The sequence below is a fragment of the Lepidochelys kempii genome, chromosome 3 (genome assembly GCF_965140285.1).
Source record: "Lepidochelys kempii isolate rLepKem1 chromosome 3, rLepKem1.hap1, whole genome shotgun sequence".
In the NCBI taxonomy this organism is placed as follows: Eukaryota; Metazoa; Chordata; order Testudines; family Cheloniidae; genus Lepidochelys; species Lepidochelys kempii.
In genome coordinates, this window is record NC_136382.1 from 17,119,894 (window position 1) to 17,147,327 (window position 27,434).

The 27,434-nt window shown below is 44.8% G+C and overlaps 1 protein-coding gene across 3 annotated transcripts in view; it reads left to right on the top strand.

Moving 5' to 3' along the window:
* Positions 1-1,255: 1,255 nt before the first annotated feature.
* Positions 1,256-27,434, top strand: part of CD2AP (CD2 associated protein) — a 158,566-nt gene continuing 132,387 nt past the window's right edge. Inside the window, exon 1 of one of the 3 annotated variants that reach the window (XM_073335813.2) lies at positions 1,256-1,550. In XM_073335813.2, coding sequence (XP_073191914.1) covers positions 1,275-1,550 — 276 coding nt within the window. In that variant the 5' untranslated portion in view covers positions 1,256-1,274. The remainder of the gene's footprint in view (positions 1,551-27,434) is intronic. The other 2 variants (XM_073335810.1, XM_073335811.1) reach the window with 2 other exon arrangements.

The following is a 27,434-nucleotide window of genomic DNA, read 5'->3' on the forward strand; positions in this document are numbered from 1 at the left end:
GATCATGTTACCTCAGAATAATTGGAGTAGATGCAGGAAATTGCTTGGTGAAAATTCTATGTCTACTGTTACGCAGGAGGTCAGAAGAGATTATCATAAAATTCTCTTCTAGCCTTAAAATCTATGAAAGGGATGATTTTTTCCAAAGAAATACCACGGGGTTAGATGTAACAGCAATCTAGTAGTAAGCCTCCCACCCCCTTATACTGCCACACAGGGGGTCAGGGTTTGAAAATCACCTGTGTGTATCTCCCATGTTGTACGTATGCAGGGGATCTCCAGTGTGTGTGTATATATGGGGGGAAGAAGAAAAGGAGGACTTGTGGCACCTTAGAGACTAACCAATTTATTTGAGCATAAGCTTTCGTGAGCTACAGCTCACTTCATCGGATGCATACCGTGGAAACTGCAGCAGACTTTATATACACACAGAGAATATGAAACAAATCCTGCTCCCACCCCACTGTCCTGCTGGTAATAGCTTATCTCTGTGTGTATATAAAGTCTGCTGCAGTTTCCACGGTATGCATCCGATGAAGTGAGCTGTAGCTCACGAAAGTTCATGCTCAAATAAATTGGTTAGTCTCTAAGGTGCCACAAGTCCTCCTTTTCTTTTTGCGAATACAGACTAACAGGGCTGCTACTCTGAAATATGTGGGGGGAGAATTTCTTGTGTGAGTGTGTGGGGTGGAGGGGAGAGAGGAGAAGAATTTCTTTTGTATGTGTATGGCTCTACCTGTGTGTAGGGAGAATTTATCCATCTCTGTGTGTGTGTGTGTGTGTATCTTTCCTGAGTGTATGTGTGTGATTTCTCCCTGTGTGAGTGTGTGTATGTATCTCCCCTGAGTGTGAAGATTGTGTGTGTGTGTGGGAATTTCTCCCTGTGTGTGAATGTATCTCCCGGGTGTGGGGGGAGGAAATTTCTTCCTGTGTGAGTGTGGATCTCCCGGGGGGGGGTGGGTGAAGGGGGAGGTGGGGTTTCTCCCGTGTGGGTGTATGTGCCCTGTGTGGGTACGTGGGGGGAACGTCTCTCCCCTGTGTGTGTGTGTGGGGTGGGGGGGTTGGGTATTCTTCCCTCCCCCGGGCGGGAGTGAGAAGATCCTGGGGGGAGGCAGTGCCATGTGGGGGAAGGGCAGACACTCCGGCGAGAGGCGGCTCCCGACCCCGCTCTCGGCCCGGGCCGGGGCGGGACTCACGTCACGGCACCTGGCAACAGCGGGCAGAACCCAGCGCGGAGCAGGGCGGCGGGCGGGCGGGCGCCGAGCTCTCGCGGGATGTGGCGCCCCCTCCACCCCACCCCACCCCACCCCAGCCGGGAGCTCGAGCTGCCGCGGCCGCTGCCGGAGCGGGTCTCGCCCAGGGGAGTCTGCGGCTCGGCGGCGGCGGCTGCCTCGGGGCCTCGCCGGCTTGTAGCAGCTGCTCCGCCCCCGCGGCCGGCCGGATGGAGCCGCCGTGCCCGGCCTGAGCGCGGCAGCGGGAGCAGGAGCGGCTGGCGGCGGCGGCAGGAGAGGGAGCGGTTCCCCCGGCCCGGGCGGGCACGCACAGCATGGGTAAGGCGGGACGGGGGGGCGGGGGCGCCGCCGCGCAGGGGCTGCCCGGGACCCGGAGCCGGGCACGGGCTGAGGCAGGAGAGTGCCCTGGGGGAAGCCGGCCGCCTCCCTACGCCCCCAACCCAAACTCCCACCTGCTGGGGCACCCTAGGCAGGGGGCTAGCCGGTCACCCCACACCTCCCCCCCCCATGCCCTCGGCAGGGGGCCGGTGGCCTCCTACTCCCCCAACCCTACTCCCCCCACCCCCCCGGGGGGTCTGGCCAACTGCCCCCTTCCCCCACTCTCTCTCTCCTGGTCTACCCAGGGAGCTTTGGGGGACCATTCCCTGTCCCCCTCCCCCCATCCATGGCTACTCCTAGCTGGGACTGGATACGTGTTCTTTCTCCTCCCAGCGGGGGTAGAGGCAGTGGACCTATGGCATGTCTACACTTAATGTTGCATCGGCAGATCCCTAGTGCTTTAAATGAAGGCGCTCTAAGCCAGGTGCAGTCAATAGGTGGACCGCGGGCCAAATGTGGATGCTTTTGGACTGTGAAATATTTTTATTTGCTTACTACTATCATCATCATTACTATTTTTTATTTCCTCTGGAGTCTGGACCTTGACTATACCTTGACCAAGTAATTTGGTAGCGGGAGAGTGTAAATATAGAAGAGATAGTAACACCAGATGTTTTGGTGCTTCTGAGATCTTTTCCCACTGGTGATTACTCTCCTTTAGAAGATACCTTAGGAAAAGAGCACCTGACCGATGATTAGACTTGTAGCCCTGCAGTTGTACTTTACTGCTGGGTTGCTGTCTTGAAGAACAAGCTGGGGATGATGATTGTTTTATCTCTTCTGCAGTCTGCTCATATTTGACAATAAATGTTAAATATTAATCGGCTTGGAAGGAAGTTACAGGGAATTGGTATGCCTTCAGTCTTAGCCATTCACTTGCTTAATGTTATACTTGATTTGATATATTCAGTTATTGTTTTCAACCTCCTCCCAATCATGTTTTTGCATATTCTGACTTAAAAAGAATCTCTTTTTGCATAAAAGAGCTTAAATTGGTTAGTCTCTAAGGTGCCACAAGTACTCCTTTTCTTCTTGAAGGGAAAGTTTGCTTTGTAGACATGCTGAATTTTGCTGCTTCTAGGGAGAGCACCAGAAGTTACCTCATTTTTTAAGAGCTAAAGATCCAATAATGGTAAAGAAGCAAGAATAGCTCCAGACTGGTGCTGTGAAGAAGCTGAGGACTCTGATGTACTAGAGAAATCCCATACTCTGAGTTAAATGGTACAATAATTCAGGAAGAACAACTAAAGCTGCAAATGTGTAATTTTCATGAGGAGGGGTGCTAGTTGGTGTTGGGTAGAAAAAGTTGGTGGCTGTACTTGGAAGAGAACTTGGCCATTCATGTGACAGAAAGAGATGGCTGATTTATTACTACATAACAAATATGACAGATAAAGCAGTAACTGGAGGAAGTAGGCTAAGCTTTGTAAAGGCTAAATGCAGTTCAGATTAATTTTAAGAATCATTTGTTCACTTTAGTTTTAACCCTATGTTCACTGATTTTTCTTGTGTGATGGTAACTTATTGTGCAAATGTGAACAGCTGAAAGTGTTTACTGTGTATGGTTGTTTCATAATACCCTGGTTCAGATTTGTATTTGTAAGAATGGGTGGTGGCCAGTTTTCTAAACTTGATAGCATTGGGAAGTATATATTTGTGGTTGGTTTAAGTAGAGCAAATGGTAAAGATAACAGCTCTGTGAAGGGAACACTATAAAAGTGTCAAGTATCAGGGGGTAGCCGTGTTAGTCTGTATCCACAAAAGCAACAAGAAGTCCGGTGGAACCAGACTCCTTGTTGTTATTATAAAAGTGGTTATTCTGAGTGTGGTGACAGAATGTGTAGGCAAATCCTTCTCTTAAATGCCTCTTTCTATGAATCCTTTTTTTGTCTTTCTGCTCACCAGTTAGTTATCTTTCCACACGTTCCATTACTTGCTCTGTTTTAAGTTGCTAAACGGTACATCGTTTGGGGAAGAGACTCTTGCTTTGTGTTTTATAAAGCAGGTTGTGCATTTATGGTGCTATATGTAAATGCTTAAATTTTTGACCAGAAGTGTTTGTGTTCTTAAGTGAAAGCATATACTGGATTTTGGACAGATTGTTTTCCACAAAAGACAGTGGACCTTAAAGGAAGGAAACACCCATACATTTAAGCTACACATTTTGCATTGAAATTAGACAGTTTTGATATGTTCACACTCACATTTGTTTTGTATTCCTTATGCCTATGGAAACAAATTATATTCCACTAATTTATTTTGTAATTTCATACTGCAACTGTTTTTTATATCTCTAAAGTTATTCACTATTCAGCCTGTTTTAAAAGCTGCTTCCTAAATTAAGTCCTGTTTTTCTAGTTTCAAGGCTGATGTAGTCTACTCTTGTGCATACTTCTCTGCTTTGTCATTTGTGTCACTTATTACTTATTCTTACCTGCTTCTGAGGTGATGCTGAAATCATGAGCATTGTTGGAGACTGAGTCAGTAGTATAAATGGGCCATTGCTATGATTTATTATTGCTATGATTTATTATTTTAAAATGCTACCAAAACTTTCTGAATTTATAAATAGTATAATTTCCATTTCATATATGAAGGTTTATATACAGTAAGTGTAAATCATAGAAATATCACTACTGGATAGGAAAAACAACATAAAGCCTTTAGAAGTTTTAGTTCTGGTTTTCTGGCTAAATTCACTGATTAATTTATAGCATTGTCTACTTACATTTTCTTCACGTATTTGGGTACAGTTTTCTTTTTCGGAATCACTGCAGTCAACTGTCATATTTCACCCCAAAAGTAGCTTGTGTCTTAATTTGTATATTTAAGTACAGTAGCTACCTTTGGGGTGGAACACAGCAGCTGTTACAACACAACAGTCTTTCACATGCATGTGTTTATATGTAAATATAGTTAGATTGCCAGGAACAGCTATGTAAATAAATGATTGTATGGTAGTAGTAGTTAGAAGTCCCAGTCATGATTAAGGCCCTACTGTGTGAGGGGCTATACAAAGGTATATGAAGACATGGTCTTTCCTTTAAAGAACTTTCAGCCAAAGAATACAAGTGACATATAAAAGGAGAAGGAGAAGATAAAGTGTGTGTGTGTGTGTGAGAGAGATTTTATGTACACCCCTTCCCCCACCCAGATTTTCAAAAATACTTGACATGTTGGCTTAACTGTCCACCATTGAAGTCAATTAAAGTTTTACTGTTGACTTCAATGGGAGCACAGTTAGGACGACGCCAGGGAGTACTCTGAAAATTTCCCATTAAATATTTTCATATAGCATATATGTAATGTTTACCCACCATAAAGCACTATGGTTGAAAGGTACTATGATATATAAGTGTAAAAATATCTAACGAGCAATGTTTTTGGTACTTGTTATATACTCCTGGCCTTCTTGTTACTTCATTGTTTGATTTTTATATAAACTGGTTCTAATTTGATTAAATGACTCAGAAGACTTAGTACTTCCTAATTTCTGTAATATTTCTTTAGAACATCCGTTCTTTATTTTGGAACCTTCTTTAATGCTTTTGTTTGAAACAATACTGATTATTACTCTGGATACATTATTGTTACATATAATGCATTAATGGTAACCTTGGACAATACATGCAAAATTACTATTTGGATATTAATTGTTATACTTCAACTTGAAAAAAGGGCATGTTTCTATACCGAATGATTGCAATTAAGAATGATTTATTACAGATGTACTTTGTGTGCAGGTTCATCAGATCAAACAACCTTAGAGAATAAGGTAACTCCCCTTGGCCTTTGTCACTTTTATAGCACACACAAAAATATTAGGCATGCTCTGTGAATTCCTGAATTTTGTTACTAACAATCTTTTTTTCCCCAAGGTCAAGCTTCATACATCAGATTCTGAGTAAAATCTTATCAGATGTTCTCTGTGAAATGGACCAAGCTAGATCATTTTACTTTACTTATACTCAGCTTTGATTTTTCTAAAATTATTAGTGAGAATTCAATCAAAGCATTACTGAAAAGTTACTACTTGCTTATCTATTAATCAACTGAATGCAGCCAGTTCTTTGAGGAAATTTTTTTTTATTGAGTATTCTTTGCTAACTATACACTGAGTTTTAGTTTGAGTTTAGTTTTGCTTGCACTAAACCCCCGGAACAAATGAAAAAGTAGTGGCCCATCTACGCTATGGCTCCCAATTATACTAATGTTGGAGTGCTATACAGTGAAATCTGCCAAGAAAGACCACTTACAGGAGTTGGCAAAAGTGGTCACTTGTGAGAGGTCATCTCTCTTCAAAGTTTGGCTGCCTTCAGAGCTGGGTGCCCTTCCAGCAGCTGCCTCTCTCCAGCTGTCCAGTTCTGAAGGCAGAGCAGAGAGCTGCAGCTGCTGGCTGGGTGCCCAGCTTTGAAGGCAACGCTGCTGCCAGCAGCAAGGCAGAAGTAAGAAAGATTGGTTTCTCCTACAGGTTTGTTTTTTGGATGGGAGTAAGAAAATATGGTCACAAATGACAGGTGGTCACTTTTCAGAGTTTCTTCTTAGTTAAATTATTGGGGAAAAACATTCTGTGGCCTCTGCAAGTAGTTGCTTATGGCAGATGGTGTCTTTTCAGAGGTGGTCACTAAGGCAGGTTTTACTGTACCTGGTTGGAAATGGTGAGCAACATTTTTCTGTTGTAGACAAGACTCTAGAATGGATAGGTATATTGCAAAGGGTCTCTTTGGAGAATGGGATATGGGGTCTCAATGGAAACTCTAATATGATACTGTTGGGGAGCTAAGTCATTGTGAGGGAGGGATGGATGAATGAAAGACTATTTAGGTTTGGGCCAAAGGAGGGTAGATGAAGGTTAGAAGGTAGGTGGTTGGGGATCTGACTTGGCAGTACCGTGAGGCGGAGGAACTGAACCCATTAAGCTCAGAGGAGGGAGTGGCTATATTGTCATTTGTGCTTTTTTTAAAAAAAAATATCTTACTCCACAGTAAGGCCCTGTAAGTTGGGGTTAGACCAGAGGGGGCAAACTATGAATCACAGGCTGCATCTGGCCAGCAGGACCCTTCCCTCTGGCCCCTGAGCTCCTGCCAGAGAGTGGGGTCAGGACAGGCTTCTGGAGGAGCCAGCCCAACTCCCCGGCAGTGTGGTGAGCGGGGCGGAGGCTAGCCCCTGGCCTATCCTCTTCAGCTTGGCTGCAGCTCCGGCCGGGCAGCACAGTTATAGCGCTGCCAGACCTGGCGCTCCAGGGTGGCGCGGTCAGGGTGAGTTCGGGGGGGGGGGGGGGGAGGGGACGAGAAGCAGGGGTGGTTGCGGGGTGGTGGGGCGGTCAAAGGGCCTGGGCCCTGCTGTCGGGGACAGGGGCAGAGCAAGCCAGGGCCCCCCTCCACCTCCAGCATGCCTGGCCCCTGTCCCCAGCAGCCAAGCCCAGACAGGGAGCGAGCCCTGCATGACTGCCAGGGAGAGCCGCCAAATGAGCAGGGGAAACACACAGGGAAAGCACTGAGCCCCCTTTCTGCCACCCCACAGGTAATGTGGGGTGGGGAGAGCAGGGATGGTTGGATACGGGGTGGGGGGAGGCTCGTGGGGGATGGCCAGGGGGTGGGGAGCAGGGGAGATTGGATAGGGGTGGGGGTCCTGGGGGTGGTGAGCAGGGGGGATTGGATAGGGAATGGGTGTCCTGGGGGGATAGTCAGGGGGCAGAGAGCAGGGGTGTTTGGATAGGATTCAGGAGTCCCAGGGGGCAGTTGGGGTGGAGAGCAGGGGGGGTTGAATGGGGGTAGGGGCCAGGCCATGCCTTGCTGTTTTGCGAGGCATAGCTTCCCTCAGCCTTCCCTTCCTGGCCCTACATACAATTTCTGTACCCGATGTGGCCCTAGGGCCAAAAAGTTTGCCCATCCCTGGGTTAGACTCATGTCTGCCTGTCCTGCAGGGAACAGAAAAATGGAATAGAGCAGAAGTATGGGATTGTGTACCTAAGGTATGTTCTTTAAATCTCTCTGTATTTAAGCCCTGGTCTACACTAGGACTTTAGGTCGAATTTAGCAGCATTAAATCGATGTAAACCTGCACCCGTCCACACGATGAAGCCCTTTTATTTTGACTTAAAGGGCTCTTAAAATCGATTTCCTTACTCCACCCCGACAAGTGGATTAGCGCTTAAATCGGCCTTGCAGGCTCGAATTTGGGGTACTGTGGACACAATTCGACGGTATTGGCCTCCGGGAGCTATCCCAGAGTGCTCCATTGCGACCGCTCTGGACAGCACTCTCAACTCAGATGCACTGGCCAGGTAGACAGGAAAAGAACCGCGAACTTTTGAATCTCATTTCCTGTTTGGCCGGCGTGGCAAGCTGCAGGTGACCATGCAGAGCTCATCAGCAGAGGTGACCATGATGGCGTCCCAGAATCGCAAAAGAGCTCCAGCATGGACCGAACGGGAGGGATCTGATCACTGTTTGGGGAGAGGAATCCGTGCTATCAAAACTCCGTTCCAGTTTTCGAAATGCCAAAACCTTTGTCAAAATCTCCCAGGGCATGAAGGACAGAGCCCATAACAGGGACGCGAAGCAGTGCCGTGTGAAACTGAAGGCGCTGAGGCAAGCCTACCAGAAAACCAGAGAGGCGAACGGCTGCTCCGGGTCAGAGCCCCAAACATGCCGCTTCTATGATGAGCTGCATGCCATTTTAGGGGGTTCAGCCACCACTACCCCAGCCGTGTTGTTTGACTCCTTCAATGGAGATGGAGGCAACACGGAAGCAGGTTTTGGGGACGAAGAAGATAGCTCACAGCAAGCAAGCGGAGAAACTGGTTTTCTCGACAGCCAGGAACTGTTTCTCACCCTGGACCTGGAGGCAGTCCCCCCCGAACCCACACAAGGCTGCCTCCTGGACCAAGCAGGCAGAGAAGGGACCTCCGGTGAGTGTACCTTTTAAAATACTATACATGGTTTAAAAGCAAGCATGTGAAAGGATTACTTTGCCCTGGCATTTGCGGTTCTCCTGGATGTAATCCCGAAGCCTTTGCAAAAGGTTTCTGGGGAGGGCAGCCTTATTGCGTCCTTCATGGTAGGACACTTTACCACTCCAGGCCAGTAACACGTACTTGGAAATCATTGTACAACAAAGCATTGCAGTGTATGTTTGGCGTTCAAACAACATCCGTTCTTTATCTCTCTCTGTTATCCTCAGGAGAGTGAGAGATAATTCATGGCCACCTGGTTGAAATAGAGTGCTTTTCTTCAGGGGACACTCAGAGGAGCCCATTCCTGCTGGGCTGTTTGCCTGTGGCTAAACAGAAATGTTCCCCGCTGTTAGCCACAGGGAGGGGGGAAGGTTGAGGGGATAGCCACGCGGTGGGGGGAGGCAAAATGCGACCTTTTAACGAAAGCACATGTGCTATGTATGTAATGTTAACAGCAAGGTTTACCCTGAAAAAGTGTAGCCACTGTTTTATAAAATGTGTCTTTTTAAATACCGCTGTCCCTTTTTTTTTTCTCCACCAGCTGCATGTGTTTCAATGATCACAGGATCTTCTCCTTCCCAGAGGCTAGTGAAGCTTAGAAAGAAAAAAAAAAATGCACTCGCGATGAAATGTTCTCCGAGCTCATGCTGTCCTCCCACACTGACAGAGCACAGACGAATGCGTGGAGGCAAATAATGTCGGAGTGCAGGAAAGCACAAAATGACCGAGAGGAGAGGTGGCGGGCTGAAGAGAGGGCTGAAGCTCAAATGTGGCGGCAGCGTGATGAGAGGAGGCAGGATTCAATGCTGAGGCTGCTGGAGGACCAAACCAGTATGCTCCAGTGTATGGTTGAGCTGCAGCAAAGGCAGCTGGAGCACAGACTGCCACTACAGCCCCTGTGTAACCAACCGCCCTCCTTCCCAAGTTCCATAGCCTCCACACGCAGACGCCCAAGAAAGCGGTGGGGGGGCCTCCGGCCAACCAGCCACTCCACCACAGAGGATTGCCCCCAAAAAAGAAGGCTGGCATTCAATAAATTTTAAAGTTGTAAACTTTTAAAGTGCTGTGTGGCATTTTCCTTCCCTCCTCCACCATCCCTCCTGGGCTACCTTGGTAGTCATCCCCCTATTTGTGTGATGAATGAATAAAGAATGCATGAATATGAAGCAGCAATGACTTTATTGCCTCTGCAAGCGGTGATTGAAGGGAGGAGGGGAGGGTGGTTAGCTTACAGGGAAGTAGAGTGAACCAAGGGGCGGGGGGTTTCATCAAGGAGAAACAAACAGAACTTTCACACCGTAGCCTGGCCAGTCATGAAACTGGTTTTCAAAGCTTCTCTGATGCGTACTGTGCCCTCCTGTGCTCTTCTAACCGCCCTGGTGTCTGGCTGCGCATAACCAGCAGCCAGGCAATTTGCCTCAACCTCCCACCCCACCATAAACGTCTCCCCCTTACTCTCACAGATATTGTGGAGCACATAGCAAGCAGTAATAACAGTGGGAATATTGGTTTCGCTGAGGTCTAAGCGAGTCAGTAAACTGCGCCAGCGCGCCTTTAAACGTCCAAATGCACATTCTACCACCATTCTGCACTTGCTCAGCCTGTAGTTGAACAGCTCCTGACTACTGTCCAGGCTGCCTGTGTATGGCTTCATGAGCCATGGCGTTAAGGGGTAGGCTGGGTCCCCAAGGATACATACAGGCATTTCAACATCCCCAACAGTTATTTTCTGGTCTGGGAATAAAGTCCCTTTCTGCAGCTTTTGAAACAGACCAGAGTTCCTGAAGATGCGAGCGTCATGTACCTTTCCCGGCCATCCCACGTTGATGTTGGTGAAACGTCCCTTGTGATCCACCAGAGCTTGCAGCACTATTGAAAAGTACCCCTTGCGGTTTATGTACTCGGCAGGTTGGTGCTCCGGTGCCAAGATAGGGATATGGGTTCCGTCTATGGCCCCACCACAGTTAGGGAATCCCATTGCAGCAAAGCCATCCACTATGACCTGCACATTTCCCAGGGTCACTACCCTTGATATCAGCAGATCTTTGATTGCGTGGGCTACTTGCATCACAGCAGCCCCAACAGTAGATTTGCCCACTCCAAATTGATTCCCAACTGACTGGTAGCTGTCTGGTGTTGCAAGCTTCCACAAGGCTATTGCTACTCGCTTCTCAACTGTGAGGGCTGCTCTCATCTTGGTATTCATGCGCTTCAGGGCAGGGGAAAGCAAGTCACAAAGTTCCATGAAAGTGCCCTTACGCATGCGAAAGTTTGGCAGCCACTGGGAATCGTCCCAGGCCTGCAACACTATGCGGTCCCACCAGTCTGTGCTTGTTTCCCGAGCCCAGAATCGGCGTTCCAAAGCATGAACCTGCCCCATTAGCACCATGATGCATGCATTGGCAGGGCCCATGCTTTCAGAGAAATCTGTGTCCATGTCCTGATCACTCACGTGACCGTGCTGACATTGCCTCCTCGCCCGGTATCGCTTTGCCAGGTTCTGGTGCTGCATATACTGCTGGATAATGCGTGTGGTGTTTAATGTGCTCCTAATTGCCAAAGTGAGCTGAGCGGCCTCCATGCTTGCCTTGGTATGGCGTCCGCACAGAAAAAAGGCGCGGAACAATTGTCTGCCGTTGCTTTGACGCAGGGAGGGGCGACTGACGATACGGCTTACAGGGTTGGCTTCAGGGAGCTAAAATCAACAAAGGGGGTGTCTTTACATCAAGGAGTATTTCGGGCAGGACTTCACGGAGGGTTTCAATAAGAAATGGTGCACCTAAGTTGTTATTCTTATTGGAACAAGGAGGTTAGCTTGTCCTCTGATTGATACATGGCTAGATTTACCTCGCTGCACCTTCTCTGTGAGTGACTGCAGTGTGACCTAGAGGAATGAGTCCCCTAGACGGGGGAGGAGGGGAAGCAAATGAATACAAAACAAATATGATCTATTTCTTGTTTTGATCCACTCCATCTATCTTTTACATCTTTGGCTGGCAGCAGACGGTGCAGAAGGACTGCATGCCATCCACATCTCATGGCTGCTCGGCAGAAGATGGTACAGTACGACTGCTAGCAATCCGTATCGCCTGCCTGCTCACCATAAGATGGTTCAGTAGGACTGACTGCAGGACTAAAGAGACCTGATCAAGTCACTCCAAATTTAGTCCCTGCGCCCATGTCTGCCCAGGCGCTCCCAGCCGATGTGGCCAGGAGCACCTCGGACATGACGATGACGGCTACCAGTCGTATTGTACCGTCTGCTGCCACAAGGCAAGGGGTTGCTGCTGCTGTGTAGCAATGCAGTACCGCATCTGCCAGCACCCAGGAGACATAGGGTGACGGTTACCTGAGCGGGCTCCATGCTTGCTGTGGTATGGCGTCTGCACAGGTAACTCAGGAAAAAAGGCGCGAAACGATTGTCTGCCCTTGCTTTCACGGAGGGAGGGAGGGAATGGGGGGCCTGATGATATGTACCCAGAACCACCCGAGACAATGTTTTAGCCCCATCAGGCATTGGGATCTCAACCCAGAATTCCAATGGGCAGCGGAGACTGCGGGAACTGTGGGATACCTATCCACAGTGCAATGTTCCGGAAGTCTACTCTAGCCTCGGTACTGTGGAAGCACTCCGCTAAGTTAATGCACTTAGAACATTTTCTGTGGGGGGACACACACTCGAATATATAAAACCGATTTCTAAAAAACCGACTTCTATAAATTTGACCTTATTCTGTAGTGTAGACATACCCTAAGATAGGAAGTATCTGATGGGACATAACTGTCAGTTATTTTGTATGCATGTATAGTTTTTTTCCCTCTATATACTATTTGCAATGCTGGTAGCACACTTTGCCTGAATTTGTCAGGAAATCTTTTGATAACTGTGCAAGTCAAACCATGCAATGTAAGGTGTTTTTGTGGGAGTTGAGGTGAGAAATCCTCATCTACACTGGTCAGGGAAAGTGGTAAACTACATGAGTTTGTCTATAAAGAAAAGATGCATTGGTTTAACAAAAGTGATTTTAAAAACAATAAACCTAATTTAGTTAAACACGTGTAAAAGGCTGTGTGGACACACTAACATCAGCGTAAATGTGGCTTATTTTGGTTTAGCTTAAGCTATGCTTTAACTTCTCATCAATGTCTTTATCTTCCTTAATTTTAACCTTGGTGATTCCATGGATTGATTATTTTGGAGACTTCTTGCTTCTGACGTACTCAATCTCTTTTTTTATACCGTTAGGTATTTGTTCTCTGAAATTTATTTTAGCAATTCTAATTTCTTTTACATTTTGCCTACTGTGATTTATGTTCCTGTTTATTGGCTTCACTAGGGTTAATTTTCAGATTCTGACGGATCTCTGTTTGACTCAGATTACATTGCCATTTAGTTACATTGATGTCCTTCTTGCCTTCCTGGTTCTTTTTTTGTTGAGTAGTATGAGATTCTGTTGTTTTTCTTTTCAGAGTAGCAGCCGTGTTAGTCTGTATTCGCAAAAAGAAAAGGAGGACTTGTGGCACCTTAGAGACTAACCAATTTATTTGAGCATAAGCTTTCGTGAGCTACAAGCCACATCTAAAGTTGCCACTTCCTGTTCTTTAGCCTTTATGGCCTTCCTGACTAGCTGCCTCATCTTACTGAAATCTCCCTTTCTAAAGTTTGTCACTGTCACTTTTTGGTACCTTACCTCTTTTGGTTTGTTGTCTTATTTTGTTGTAGTTCAAATAGATTCCTTACCAATTTAAGCTAAATAGAAATAAACCTGTTTTAAACTGACTATTCAGGCTACCTTTTGCTCCAGTCAAATTAAATGATCTAATGGCCCCTTCTGTCCTTAAACTCTGTGATTGCTACACTCAGTTTTTGCACTGATTGATTTTCAAATAGAAAAACTGATTTAGTGGAATCAGCACAATCCCCAGGATATACGCAGTTATACTGATAGAAAGGTTGTATTGATTTAACTAAATCAGTTTTTTACTGATTTTAGTTAAATTGGCACAACTTTCTTATGTACACAAAGTTGTAAAGTGGAAAGGGCCTTATGAAGCTTTGTTGCACTTATCCTCAATTCCCTTCTCTCTACTAGTAGTAATAGGAATGCTTGTTAGTTTTAACTTCAAATTTGATGCAACAAAATTTAATTCAGGATTTACTTAAACCATTCTGGATTAATGCCTTTACCAAAATAAAAATAATAAATATATACTTAATGTCCAGAGGCCTTGTTTAAGGTCAACTTAACTGCAGGTAAGAAATGAGAGAATACCAGATGTTTTGTTTATAGTTGGGCCACAATCTTGGAAAGGGATCTGTGTAGGTGGAATCTTGTGCCTGTGTGGAATCCCAGTGAATTTGGTGGGCTCTACCAGGACACAAACACCAGTCCTTCATCAGCGAACAATAGCCACCTTACGCTTTTTTTTTTCTTTAAATGTTGCACTCCAAATTTTAAATTTGGCTGAAGTTATTATCTCTGTTCACAACTGAGAAGCATTTAAAAAAAAAATCTGAATGCCGATTAGTGTTTTGTCAATTTATGTAGAACACATCTACTTGTATGTCTGTCATCTCTCACAGGTTTATTGATCCGCTGCCTGCCTCTTGGTTTCTCTGTCCAGAAATGTTGGTATTTCCCATATTAGTGAAATACTATGAGTTAGTAAATGTTCTTTTCAAATGGATGAGCTTGTATATAGTAGGTTTCAGAGTAGCAGCTGTATTAGTCTGTATTCGCAAAAAGAAAAGGAGTACTACTGGCACCTTAGAGACTAACCCACTAGTACTCCTTTTCTTCTTGTATATAGTAGTTATGGGTAAGATTGCCGTCCTTTCTTAGGATATGGGAATGGAATGAGTGAGAGTAGGTGAAGACCCCGATCCTGAAAAGACTTATGCACTGTGAGTAGTATAACTGAAGTCAGTGGAACTTCTTGCTGTGCATGAAGTTAAGGGTGTGTCTAACAGTATGTCTATACTGCAGTTAGATACGTGTGGATGGCCTGTGTCAGCTGACTCAGGTTCACAGGGCTCGAGCTAGGGGCTGTTTAATTGCGGTGTAGACGTTCTGGCTGGTGCTGGAGCTCTGGCACCCTCCCATCTCATAGGGTTCTAGAGCCCATGATTCAGCCCTATCCTGAATGTCTACACCGCAGTTAAACGGCTTTGTAGAACGAGCCTGAGTCAGCTTGCGTGGGTCAGCTGCTGGTTTTTAATTGCAGTATAGACATACCTTAAGTCTTCATGAGACTCCCTGTATTTCCTTGTAGACTTGGCTCTATGTCCTGCAGTACATATAATTAGTGCTGTTAGCTGTGCAGGAAAACAGAGCTTCTTGGAAGCTTCCTGTTTGAATGAAAACTCACATGGATTAAAATTAGCCATTTTTTCCTCCTTCAGAAATAAACTTCTGTTAGTAAAATCAGTTTTTGCTTTATTCAGAAATTGATTTAAAGAGATTTAAACTTTTTTTCTTGAATTGATCATTCTTGTGATTTCTTATCCAAATAAGTAAAATGATGCTTTGGGCAGGTGCCAGCACACAAGTAAAATTTAACTATTAATGAAAATTGCCTGTGAAGCAAAAAACAAGCATTGAAAAATTTACCATACTGAATTCAAATATTAATGTATTGGTCCAGGACTTGTTTTATAACATACTGGAATAAAGCCCGCCTAGACAGGAAAACAGGTGATTATTTTAAGGTTCTTCAGCTTGTGAAATATCAGGGCTAAAATGATATGCCTATACCACTGAAAAAAGTGGGAATTGTAGCTTTCCTGTTATATAACAAATGCATTTAGACTGCAGTGTTAGAAAACCATGTTTATTGAAAATTAAGGTTGTGTCAAGGCACATCTCAGGCACTCAAACACCTTAAGTATGGAAATAAGAATTTAAGGGGAAGACTTGTGAATCTCTTCCACCTTCATATTGCCTGCAGCACAGTTGATAACGTACTTCAACATGCCATAAGACTTTAATTTAATGCATTCCAATAGATAGACAAAAGCAGTACATACCTCACTTCATCAACCCTGTACTTAATACAAAACCTTATCAGGGGCCTCATATGCTTTCGTACCAATAGATCAGTGCATCTGACTGTCACACATTCCGTGCATTTGGGAAGTTATTTTTCCTTAACGCTGCTGAGATCACTGGTGTTTTGAAACATTACTGCTGCACCATAATATTGGATGTTTGAAATACAAACCAGTATTCTGTTTACTGTCTTCTTTCATTAAGTACACTAGAATTGATAGTCTAATGTACCTAGTACTGTTCTGTTCAATCTGTATTGAACAGATAATACAGGTCAGACTAGAATCAATAACTCAGATATTTTTTTTTAATATCTACTGTCTGAAGTTGGTGAACTGGAAAACTATGCTTTATATTCTCTAAAAGCTGCTTCCAATTTCAGTTTACACACTTCGTAAAGTAATTTTTTCATATAACTTCAGTGATTTGCGAAATATTGGCAGGCCATCTTCATGTCAGAACTGGTTGGTGTGTGAGAGAGTAATAAGAATGTTGTGAATAAAGTCCAATATCTCATGACCAAATAGCTTGTATGCATCTCATGAAACAATTCTAACATATAATGTTGAATATATTGTGGTGGTTTTAAAATCTTGAGTTAGACTGCTGAGAATCACAGTTCTTCTGCATTGTAGGTATTGTAACACTGTACAGTCAGTTAACAGCTGATCGATTATTAGTAATGTTTATTAAGGTAGTTCCTACGACCAGCTGAGAAGGGGCCCATTGTGCTAGGCACTGTAGAAATACAGAGAATAGATACTTCCTGCCCCGAGAGACTGCAATCTAAATAAACTAAACAGATATAGCATAGGAGAAAGGGATGTAACACACAAGCAGAGTGAGCAGTGTGGTGGTGGCAAACATTGTTAGTTCCGTTATTTTTCTTATATATTTTTGGATTGTTTTTGTTAGGCAGGGATAAGCTAAACAAAGACAGGACAGGGGAAGTGAGAGAGCAGGGGAGGAAGAAGGGCTAATAAAGTGTGAGGTTGAGGTGAAGAGGTTGAGATTGGAGCAAACAGCCAGTCAGCATTGTTTAGAGAATGTCTATTCAAGACTTTAAAAATATCAGTGCTATAGATATAGGTATAGATTGCATTTCTCTAAAGAGTAGTAGTTCTTCAAATAGATCAGTGCTGTTCTGCATAACTTCAAAAAACAGAGATTAGAGACAGTCACATTTGTTTAACCAGCACATTTTAATAAACATATTTTTGAAAAAAACTCACTCATATAGAACTGTTGGTTCTTTACAGTACTTATTGGTTCTTCTGATCAATAATTTCACTAACGTTTTGTTGTGTTCTTAATGTCAGTAACATTAATTCTACAACACAGACAAGGTGTAAGATATGAGCAAGAAGGAAAGAAACTATTGAGAGGACATGGATCACATGACATGGTTTGATCTGTTTCTTGTCTTTCAGTGGTTTAGCCCATCTGATGGTAATGCTGGTTTTGGCAGGGTCTTTTCTGTAAGGGTATGTCTACACTACGAAATTAGGTCGAATTTATAGAAGTCAGTTTTGTAGAAAGCAGTTTTATACAGTTGATTGTGTGTCCCCCCACACAAGTGCTCTAAGTGCATGTAGTCGGCGGAGTGTGTCCACAGTACCGAGGCAACCGTTGACGTCCGGAGTGTTGCACTGTGGGTGGTTATCCCACAGTTCCTGCAGTCTCCGCCATCCATTTGAATTCTGGGTAGAAATCCCAGTGCCTGATGGGGCTAAAACATTGTCGCAGATGGTTCTGGGTACATATCGTCAGGCCCCCGTTCCCTCCCTCCCTCCGTGAAAGCAAGGGCAGACAATCGTTTTGTGCCTTTTTTCTTGAGTTACCTGTGCAGACGCCATACCACAGCAAGCATGGAGCCCGTTCAGCTAACCGTCACCGTATGTCTCCTGGGTGCTGGCAGACGTGGTACTGCATTGCTAAACAGCAGCAGTTAATTGCCTTTTGGCAGCAGACAGTGCAGTATGACTGGTAGCCGTCATCGACGTAGTCCTGGGTGCTCTTTTAATCGGGCGCCTGGGTAAACATGGGAGTGACTCAGCCAGGTCATTTCCCTTTTAAGTTTAGTCTCTTGACGATTCAGTCCTATCGGCAGTGCACTGTCTTTTAACCTGTAGCCAACAGAAGATGATGGCTAGTCGTCATACTGCACCGTCTTCTGCCTAGCACCCGGGTGTTGACGATGGCTAGTGGTCGTACTGCACAGTCTGCTGCCAGCAAGATGTATAAAGATAGATGAAGTGGCTCAAAACAAGAAATAGACCAGATTCGTTTTGTATTCATTTTCTCCTCCCTCCCTCCTTCCCTCTGTGAAATCAACGGCCTGCTAAACCCAGTTATGAGTTCTATCCTTGAGGTTTTGAGTTCTATCCTTGAGGGGGCCATTCCGTTTCTCTCAAAGCCACCCCCTTTGTTGATTTTAATTCGCTGTAAGCCAACCCTGTAAGTCATGTCGTCAGTCGCCCCTCCCTCTGTCAGGGCAATGGCGGACAGTCGTTCCGTGCCTTTTTTCTGTGCAGACGCCATACCACGGCAAGCATGGAGGCCGCTCAGATCACTTTGGCAATTAGGAGCACATTAAACACCATGCGCATTATCCAGCAGTATATGCAGCACCGGAACCTGGCAAAGCGATACCGGGCGAGGAGGCGACGTCAACGCAGTAACATGAGTGATGAGGATACGGACACAGACTTCTCTCAAAGCACGGGCCCTCGCAATGTGGGCATCATGGTGCTAATGGGGCAGCTTCATGTGGTGCAATGCCAATTCTGGGCTTGGGAAACAAGCACAGACTGGTGGGACCGCATAGTGTTAGAGGTCTGGGACAATTCCCAGTGGTTGCGAAACTTTCGCATGCGTAAGGGCACTTTCATGGAACTTTAACTTGCTTTCCCCTGCCCTGAGGAGCAATAATACCAAGATGAGAGCAGCCCTCACAGTTGAGAAGCGAGTGGCAATAGCCCTGTGGAAGCTTGCAACGCCAGACAGCTACCGGTCAGTCGGGAATCAATTTGGAGTGGGCAAATCTACTGCTGGGGCTGCTGTGATGCAAGTAGCCCACACAATCAAAGATCTGCTGATATCAAGGGTAGTGACCCTGGGAAATGTGCAGGTCATAGTGGATGGCTTTGTTGCAATGGGATTCCCTAACTGTGGTGGGGCCATAGATGGAACCCATATCCCTATCTTGGCACCGGAGCACCAAGCCGCTGAGTACATAAACCGCAAGGGGTACTTTTCAATAGTGCTGCAGGCACTGGTGGATCACAAGGGACATTTCACCGACATCAACGTGGGATGGCCGGGAAAGGTACATGACGCTCGCATCTTCAGGAACTCTGGTCTGTTTCAAAAGCTGCAAGAAGGGACTTTTTTCCCAGACCAGAAAATAACCGTTGGGGACGTTGAAATGCCTATATGTATCCTTGGGGACCCAGCCTACCCCTTAATGCCATGGCTCGTGAAGCCGTACACAGGCAGCCTGGACAGTAGTCAGGAGCTGTTTAACTACAGGCTGAGCAAGTGCAGAATGGTGGTAGAATGTGCATTTGGACATTTAAAAGCGCGCTGGCGCAGTTTACTGACTCGGTTAGACCTCAGTGAAACCAATATTTCCACTGTTATTACTGCTTGCTGTGTGCTCCATAATATCTGTGAGAGTAAGGGGGAGATGTTTATGGCGGGGTGGGAGGTTGAGGCAAATTGCCTGGCTGCTGGTTTCGCACAGCCAGACACCAGGGCGGTTAGAAGAGCACAGGAGGGAGCGGTGCGCATCAGAGAAGCTTTGAAAACCAGTTTCATGACTGGCCAGGCTACGGTGTGAAAGTTCTGTTTGTTTCTCCATGATGAAACCCCCCGCCCCTTGGTTCACTCTACTTCCCTGTATGCTAACCACCCTCCCCATCTCCCTTCGATCACCGCTTGCAGAGGCAATAAAGTCATTGTTGCTTCACATTCATGCATTCTTTATTCATTCATCACACAAATAAGGGGATAACTACCAAGGTAGCCCAGGAGGGGTGGTGGAGGAGAGAAGCACCAGGAGGGGTGGTGGAGGAGGGAAGGACAAGGCCACACAGCACTTTAAAAGTTTAAAACTTTAAAACTTATTGAATGCCAGCCTTCTGTTGCTTGGGCAATCCTCTGGGGTGGGGTGGTTGGAGGCCCCCCCACCGTATTCTTGGGCATCTGGGTGAGGAGGCTATGGAACTTGGGGAAGAGGGCGGTTGGTTACACAGGGGCTGTAGCGGCGGTCTGTGCTCCTGCTGCCTTCCCTGCAGCTCAACCATACGCTGGAGCATATTGGTTTGATCCTCCAGCAGCCTCAGCATTGAATCCTGCCTCCTCTCATCACGCTGCTGGCACATTTGAGCTTCAGCCCTCTCTTTAACCCGCCACCTCTCCTCTCGGTCATATTGTGCTTTCCTTCACTCTGACATTGTCTGCCTCCACGCATTCATCTGTGCTATGTCAGTGTGGGAGGACACCATGAGCTCAGAGAACATTTAATCACGAGTGCATTTTTTTTGCCTTCATCTTCACTCTGGGAAGGAGAAGATCCTGTGATCATTGAAACACATGCAGCCTGTGGAGAAAAAAAAAGACGCAGTGGCATTTAAAAACACACATTTTCTAGAACAATGGCTACACTCTTTCACGGTAAACCATGCTATTAACATTACATACTCAGCACATGTGCTTTCGTTCCAAGGTTGCATTTTGCCTCCCCCCACCACGTGGCTAGCCCCTCACCTGGCTAACAGCGGGGAACATTTCTGTTCAGCCATAGGCAAACAGCCCAGCAAGAACGGGCACCTCTGAATGTCCCCTTAAGAAAAGCACCCTATTTCAACCAGGTGACCGTGAATGATATTACTCTCCTGAGGATAACACAGAGAGCTAAAGAACGGATGTTGTTTGAATGCCAGCAAACATACACTGCAATGCTTTGTTCTACAATGATTCCCGAATACATGCTACTGGCCTGGTGTGGTAAAGTGTCCTACCATGGTGGGTGGAATAAGGCTGCCCTCCCCAGAAACCTTTTTCAAAGACTTTGGGAGTACATCCAGGAGAACCGCAAATGCCAGGGCAAAGTAATCCTTTCACATGCTTGCTTTTAAACCATGTATAGTATTTTAAAAGGTACACTCACCGGAGGTCCCTTCTCCGCTTGGCGGGTCCGGGAGGCAGCCTTGTGTGGGTCCGGGGGGGACTGCCTCCAGGTCCAGGGTGAGAAACAGTTCCTGGCTGTCGGGAAAACCGGTTTCTCCGCTTGCTTGCTGTGAGCTATCTACAACTTCATCATCATCATCTTCCTTGTCCCAAAACCTGCTTCTGTGTTGCCTCCATTTCCATTGAAGGAGGTAAACATTGAAGGCTGGGGTAGTGGTGGCTGAACCCCCTGAAATGGCATGCAGCTCATCATAGAAGCGGCATGTTTGGGGCTCTGACCCGGAGCGGCCGTTTGCCTCTCTGGCTTTCTGGTAGGCTTGCCTCATCTCCTTCAATTTCACGTAGCATTGCTTCGCGTCCCTGTTATGGGCTCTGTCCTTCATGCCCTGGGAGATTTTGACAAATGTTTTGGCATTTTGAAAACTGGAACGGAGTTCTGATAGCACGGATTCCTCTTCCCATACAGCGATCAGATCCCGTACCTCCCGTTCGGTCCATGCTGGAGCTCTTCTGTGATTCTGGGACTCCATCATGGTCACCTCTGCTGATGAGCTCTGCATGGTCACCTCTGCTGATGAGCTCTGGCCAGCGTGGCAAGCTGCAGGTGACCATGCGAACAGGAAATTGAAATTCAAAAGTTTGCAGGCCTTTTGCTGTCTACCTGGTCAGTGCATCTGAGTTGAGAGTGCTGTCCAGAGCGGTCACAATAGAGCACTCTGCGATAGCTCCCGGAGGCCAATACTGTCTAATTGCATCCACAGTACCCCAAATTCGACCCAGCAAGGCTGATTTAAGCACTAATCCACTTGTCAGAGGTGGATTAAGGAAATGGATTTTTAAGAGCCTTTTAAGTTGAGAAAAAGGGGCTTCATCGTGTGGACGGGTGCAGGTTTACATCGATTTAACGATGCTAAATTCGACCTAAACTCCTAGTGTAGACCAGGGCTAAGTCTATGCACAGTTTGCCTTATAACCATTGCTGTACCAATACATTATGGGTCTCCCATAGCATCTCACTCACAGTGTCTTGCACTGGTCTTCAGGGTAGAGACTTTGAGTAACTTCCAAATATGAGGCATTACATTGTGTGACAGTGCACTGAGCCTTGGTGGCTGCAATGGTTTTGATTTCCCATTCACTAAGAGAAGACTTCTATAAAGTTCATAGACTTATGCAGACTTAACTCAGTAGATACTTCCAGGTGGTTTGTGAGATGACTACTATGAAGGGAGAGCAAGATGTTTTGTATTGTAAGCTCAAAGTGGCCTAAGCACTGTCGTCTTGCTTTGGTTTTAGCTTAATGGTCTTACATTTCATTTCATTTACATTTCACCTATGCTTGCTTTCGGGTGAGTTAATGACATTCAGGTACCACCAAGGTAGGTGCCTTAGCAATACCTGAGAGAGACTAATCCCTTGTTGGCCTTACGCCAAAGGTGCATATGTTAATCATGTTTCAATGCAAGATAAAGTGAGGGATAAATGAACATTTCTTCCTTTTGAAGAGTGCCTCCAAACATTTAAATATTTAAAAAAATCCTTAGCTATACAACTTCTCTAATTGACTGAAGAATAATTAGAAATTCCGAAGAAAATGCAAGGCTACATGTGCATAAGCTAGCTGCTCTATTGCATTTTGTGCAGAAAACTCCTGCATAACTTCATCACAAGAATCAAATGGATATCTATAAATGAGGGTGAGGGCAGAATCTCTTATGAAAATATAGGATTTTTGTATGAGAGGTCTGAAAAACGTGAGCAGTACTATCCCAGTGTACAGCATTATCAGTGTAGGATTATAGGGAAAGAGAGTAAGGACTGGCGTACATTATAAAGTTAGTTTGGCTTATGTATGTTGCTCAGGGCTGTGAAAAGTTTCATGTCCTGTGTAGTGTAGTTAAGCCGACCTAAGCCACAGTGTAGACACTGTTAGGTTGATGGAAGAATTCTTCCATCAAATTAGCTACAGCCTCTTGGAGATGTGGATTTACAACAATGATGGAAGAACATCACTTTAAATAAGACTGTTACAAAAGATGGTGAGTGAGGTGCTCTCAGTAGAGGCCAAGAATAGCACTATAACTGGTCTGCAATTTCCAAGGAGCAAAGAGAACATGCTAAACTTCCCACCACGGTGATGTCCTTGGACCCCAGTGGGTGTGGCCCACTAATCTTTGGTATTTTCTGTAGTTAGTAGATTTGTTAAACTTTGAGTCCTGAACTTTTTTTTAAATGTAGTTCTTAGTAATTGTATAATTGTGTATTGCATAGTCTCATGTCTGAACTCATGACATGAAATCTTATTCTAATACGAAAGGGGGCAGAGTCAAAAGGACTCGTATCAACTTCACAGTCTTGGCCACAACTACAAGAAGCGCCTATCTTGTGGCATCCAAGTCTGTATTTATGTGCCTAAATAACTGGCCTGATTTTTGGAAGTTCTGGCATCTAGCATAAAGCTGAAATAATAGAAGCAGGAATGAAACCCAGATCTCGTGTAGAGCATAATCTACCACTTGATCATTAGGCAGAACGTTTTAGAAACTATGAGATATAATCCCACCACTGTTACCAGAGAATCAATAAGCCTAGGACATTTCTCGGAACAGGCTGATTGACTGTGGCCTTGCGAGCACTTATTCCTAGTGCTATGATTAACTTTAGCATAAATAGATAACTTCACAATTGAATAGTGCCAATAAATTCAGATGTGTAAGTGTTTGTAGGAGTGGGGCCCAAACCATTTTGAGACTACCAGGAAGCACTTTCATATCTGATTTGTTTTGGTTTTGTGCCATTGACTTAATTTTTATAAGCCATCACACAGGTAACAAACTGAAAAGTGAAACAGGGTGAGTGTGGAATGGAAAGTGTGAGGAACAGTCTACCCTGCCTAAAAAACATATGCACTACTGTAGGTATATAAACTTGGTATATACAATAGTTAGTGGTGCCCTCAGTTGAATATGAAGTCTTTTAGAAACACTTCCCCTATTAATGATTGCACAATCAAATAAATATACTTTGGGATCTTTCAAAGGTCAACAGCTTAGGAACGTTCAGAGCATTGCATGATTTTTGTTTCTGGAAATGGAAGGAACACTTTTCCCTCGCTCAATATGAAATGAATTTATGAAAATTTAAAAACATCAACACCAGATTTTTGTAAACAAGGCAAAAATACTAGTTGTCATTCTGAATTAGGTATGTGCCAAATTTTGGATCTTCTATCAAAGCAGTTGTTTTTAGAGGGTGGAAGAAGCTTTCCAGATGCTTTTTAACAGGAAAGAACTTTTAATTCACATTTGTATAACTCCTGGGTTCCTACTCTGGGGATCATGATCACCCTCTTGGTCACTATGGCTAGATGGGGGGGACCCTGAAACATTTTTTGGTTCTAATATTGGGTCATGATATGGAAAAGGTGAGAACCAATGGGGTGTAACTCAAACAGCCACATAGGTTTTATAAGACTTTCTAAAAATATTCACTTTTGATTAAGACTAAGCAAGAGAAATTTCAGCTTCAAAGGTATTTTTGGGGAGTTTATAAGTAACTTAAAATGCGGTGAAAGCTCTTGTTATCCGGCATGTTGGGGGAATGGGGGGCGCTGGTAAGTGAAGAATTCTGGTGAACTAAGAGGGAGGGAGTTTATGTGTGGGAGAGGGCTCAGGGCAGGAGGTTGGGATATGAGAGCGGTTTTGGGGTGCCAGATCCAGGGGGCTCTCACCTCGGGTGGATCCTCACAAGCATTGACCTGTTCCTGCTGTTCCCAGGCAGAGGTGTGGCTAGGCGGCTCTGCGTGCTGCGCCTGCCCCACCCTGAGCATGGGCTCTGCAGTTTCCATTGGCCGGTAACCATAAATGTTGACTTTTTTTATTATTCTCCAAAGTTTTTTGGCATTGTTCCACTTAAGCAATTTTGAGAGTCATCTAGAAGGCTTTCAGACAGACAAATAAAATGTAGAGGAGGTATGAGGCTTTCTACACTACAGTAACTGAGCCGGTGTTTGAGCAGATATGGCCACCTTTTGTTAACGCAACTTGCAATCCTATGGAACCCTTGGTATTCTTGGCTTTCTTTTGATATAAAACCAGTAAGTTTTCCACCTTCATTTGATAGAATTTGTGATATTTTCTCACACATTTGACCCTCCCCATAGTTACCAATTCCTCTCTCATCTCCATGTGTGTCTTGCATTGAGCTCTACTTGGGACTCCAACTGAAGAAACTGCACAGTACCGCTTTCCACTTAGCAGAATTTCTCACATGCAGTATCTGATCTCTGTTCTCCTGAGTGTGCACTGGCTGCTGGATAGCTTTGAGTGCAATTCAAGTTTTGGTCGAGATCTACAAAACATTTTCTGGGTTATATTTTGGCTGCTGTTGGAGAGCAGCTGAGGCTCACAATTTAGAAGACTCTCCAGTGAGGAATGCTCAGCTAGAATTCTCTTCCCCCTGCTGGTTTGGTAGTGAGAGTTTGACCTTCAGAGTGTGTTGTAAGGCACATCTGTATAGTTAGGGTTTCTCTCAGGGTCTGGTTTAAGGAATGGTTAGCTTTTGGGAGATGGTCCTGTAGTTCTTATTGCTAACTTTTTTGTTTTTAGTGTGTTTACAAGTGTATATGCTCCAACAGAACACACAAGGTGCATTTGACAAAACTGAGAGCAAGTCATAGGATGGAAAGAACCATCTATCTCTTGTTTTATCTCTGGAAGGCTGCTCAGAATCGTTTCACAAACTTCTGTGATGCTTTTAATTTCTCTCCCAATCTGCTTGCTCGTCGTCCTGAAGCCAACTTGAAAATTTGCTATTTGAGTTAGCTACTGCAGTAAAAATTTTCAGGGAGTTCTTTGCTTCATGTTGTTTAGCCAGTTTTAAATCATGGGGAAAGGCATATGTTTTGGTTTTGTTTTAATATAGGCAGTTTGATGTGTATGATATATTATTGTTCACTCTCCTCCGTTTACTCGCTCATCTCCAAATTCCCCAGCACCTTTACTTAGACATGTTGTCTTCCTAAAATTTCATTGTAACTCAAGTCATTTATTGGGTAGGTCATTGATACATTCCTGGTGACCTAAAAAGTGCCAGGCAAAATCCAGGGTGGATTTCAGATGGACCAGCTTTATAGCAACTGAATTCAAGATTCCTTGGTTTGAATTGTCTAGCTAGTAATCCCCTCTACTTGTTTTTATTTTCCCTTTTTAGGCAGGCTGTCACTGAAAGAGGAAATGCTGGCACAAACAGAAAATGCCTGCGGTAGGGTGGGTGTTGGTCTATCAGGCAGAGCAGAGGAAGAATGGCAGACATCCAAAAAAGCAGAACTTCGTTCTTGCCTTATCACTAAGTCAGCGAATAGAGTTGGCCAGGGATCATGTCATCTTAGAACTGACTCTTAGGATCCTTGTGGCTGAGCAATGGAAAGTTGTTCTTGAGAAAAATGTCCAGTGTTTAACATTAAATTGCCACAAACTTGGCCAGCTACTGTACAACTGCATGTCACATGTGAATGTAAAATAAGATGCTTGAGAAATTTCAGTGAATGCTTTAATGGAATCACTTACGTCCCGTATCAGAACCACAATGTGTCCAAACACTGAAAGAGAACATGTTGGTGCTAGTGAGTTAGAAAACATACTCCAGCTCCCTCATAAAAATGTATAAAACGTTTAAAATTAGACTACATAAAATAATGAAAAAAGGGCATTGTTCTTAAAATAACTGTAGCCGAGTTACATAATTTACATACCTCATGTAATATAAAATGTTACGCTTTAGAGAACCCCACAATAACAATTACCTTAGATTCTAACACCCCCACCCCCGCTTTTTGGAGGTAACATCAATGTAAGCATATTGCATATCAAAGTGTTTAATCAAAAGGGGAAGTTGGCAGTAGTCAGGCTTCTACTTCATAACCTTGCATAGTAAAAGACATAAAATAGTAGCCATTGTCATGGGTAAGAGTTGAGGTTGAAAAGTAAAGTAGTAGTAAGTTTGTGCCTTTATTTTAAAATGTTTTGGATCAGGGTGGTTTTCAGAAAGGTAGTAAATAGAATCTACGGAGTTATTCATGTAATAGTTATCAAAGACAAAGTAGAACTCCCTGTGTGTGTGTGTGTATATATATATATAGGGTGCTACTTTGTCTTCGATAACTATTACAACAAGCCATAACGTACATTCAGTGACCTAATGATGTGAATGATTGACTGTGCTACAGGTGAATGTGCTGTTCCTTCTGTCTCAATATACTGTTTGCTTTGATTTAAAGGGACATTAGTTTGAAAATCTGTTTTGTTTTAAAATTTTCTGTTTGACAGACAAGAAAGGAATGGGCTTGGAAGACCCACCTAGGCTACGTCTACCTTAGAGAATTTACAGGGGCACAGCTGTACTGATGCAGCTGCGGTGCTGCAAGATCCCTTGTGTAACCACTCTAATTATGTTGACGGGAGAGCTCTATCCCATTGCCATAAACTGCTCCCAATGAGTAACGGTAGCTACGCTGGCGGGAGAAGCTCTCCTGCCAACATAGCACTGTGCAGGCTATCACTTATGTCGGCAAAACTTATGTCTCTCAGGGGTGTGAACCCCCCCCTCCCCCGAGCGACATAAGTT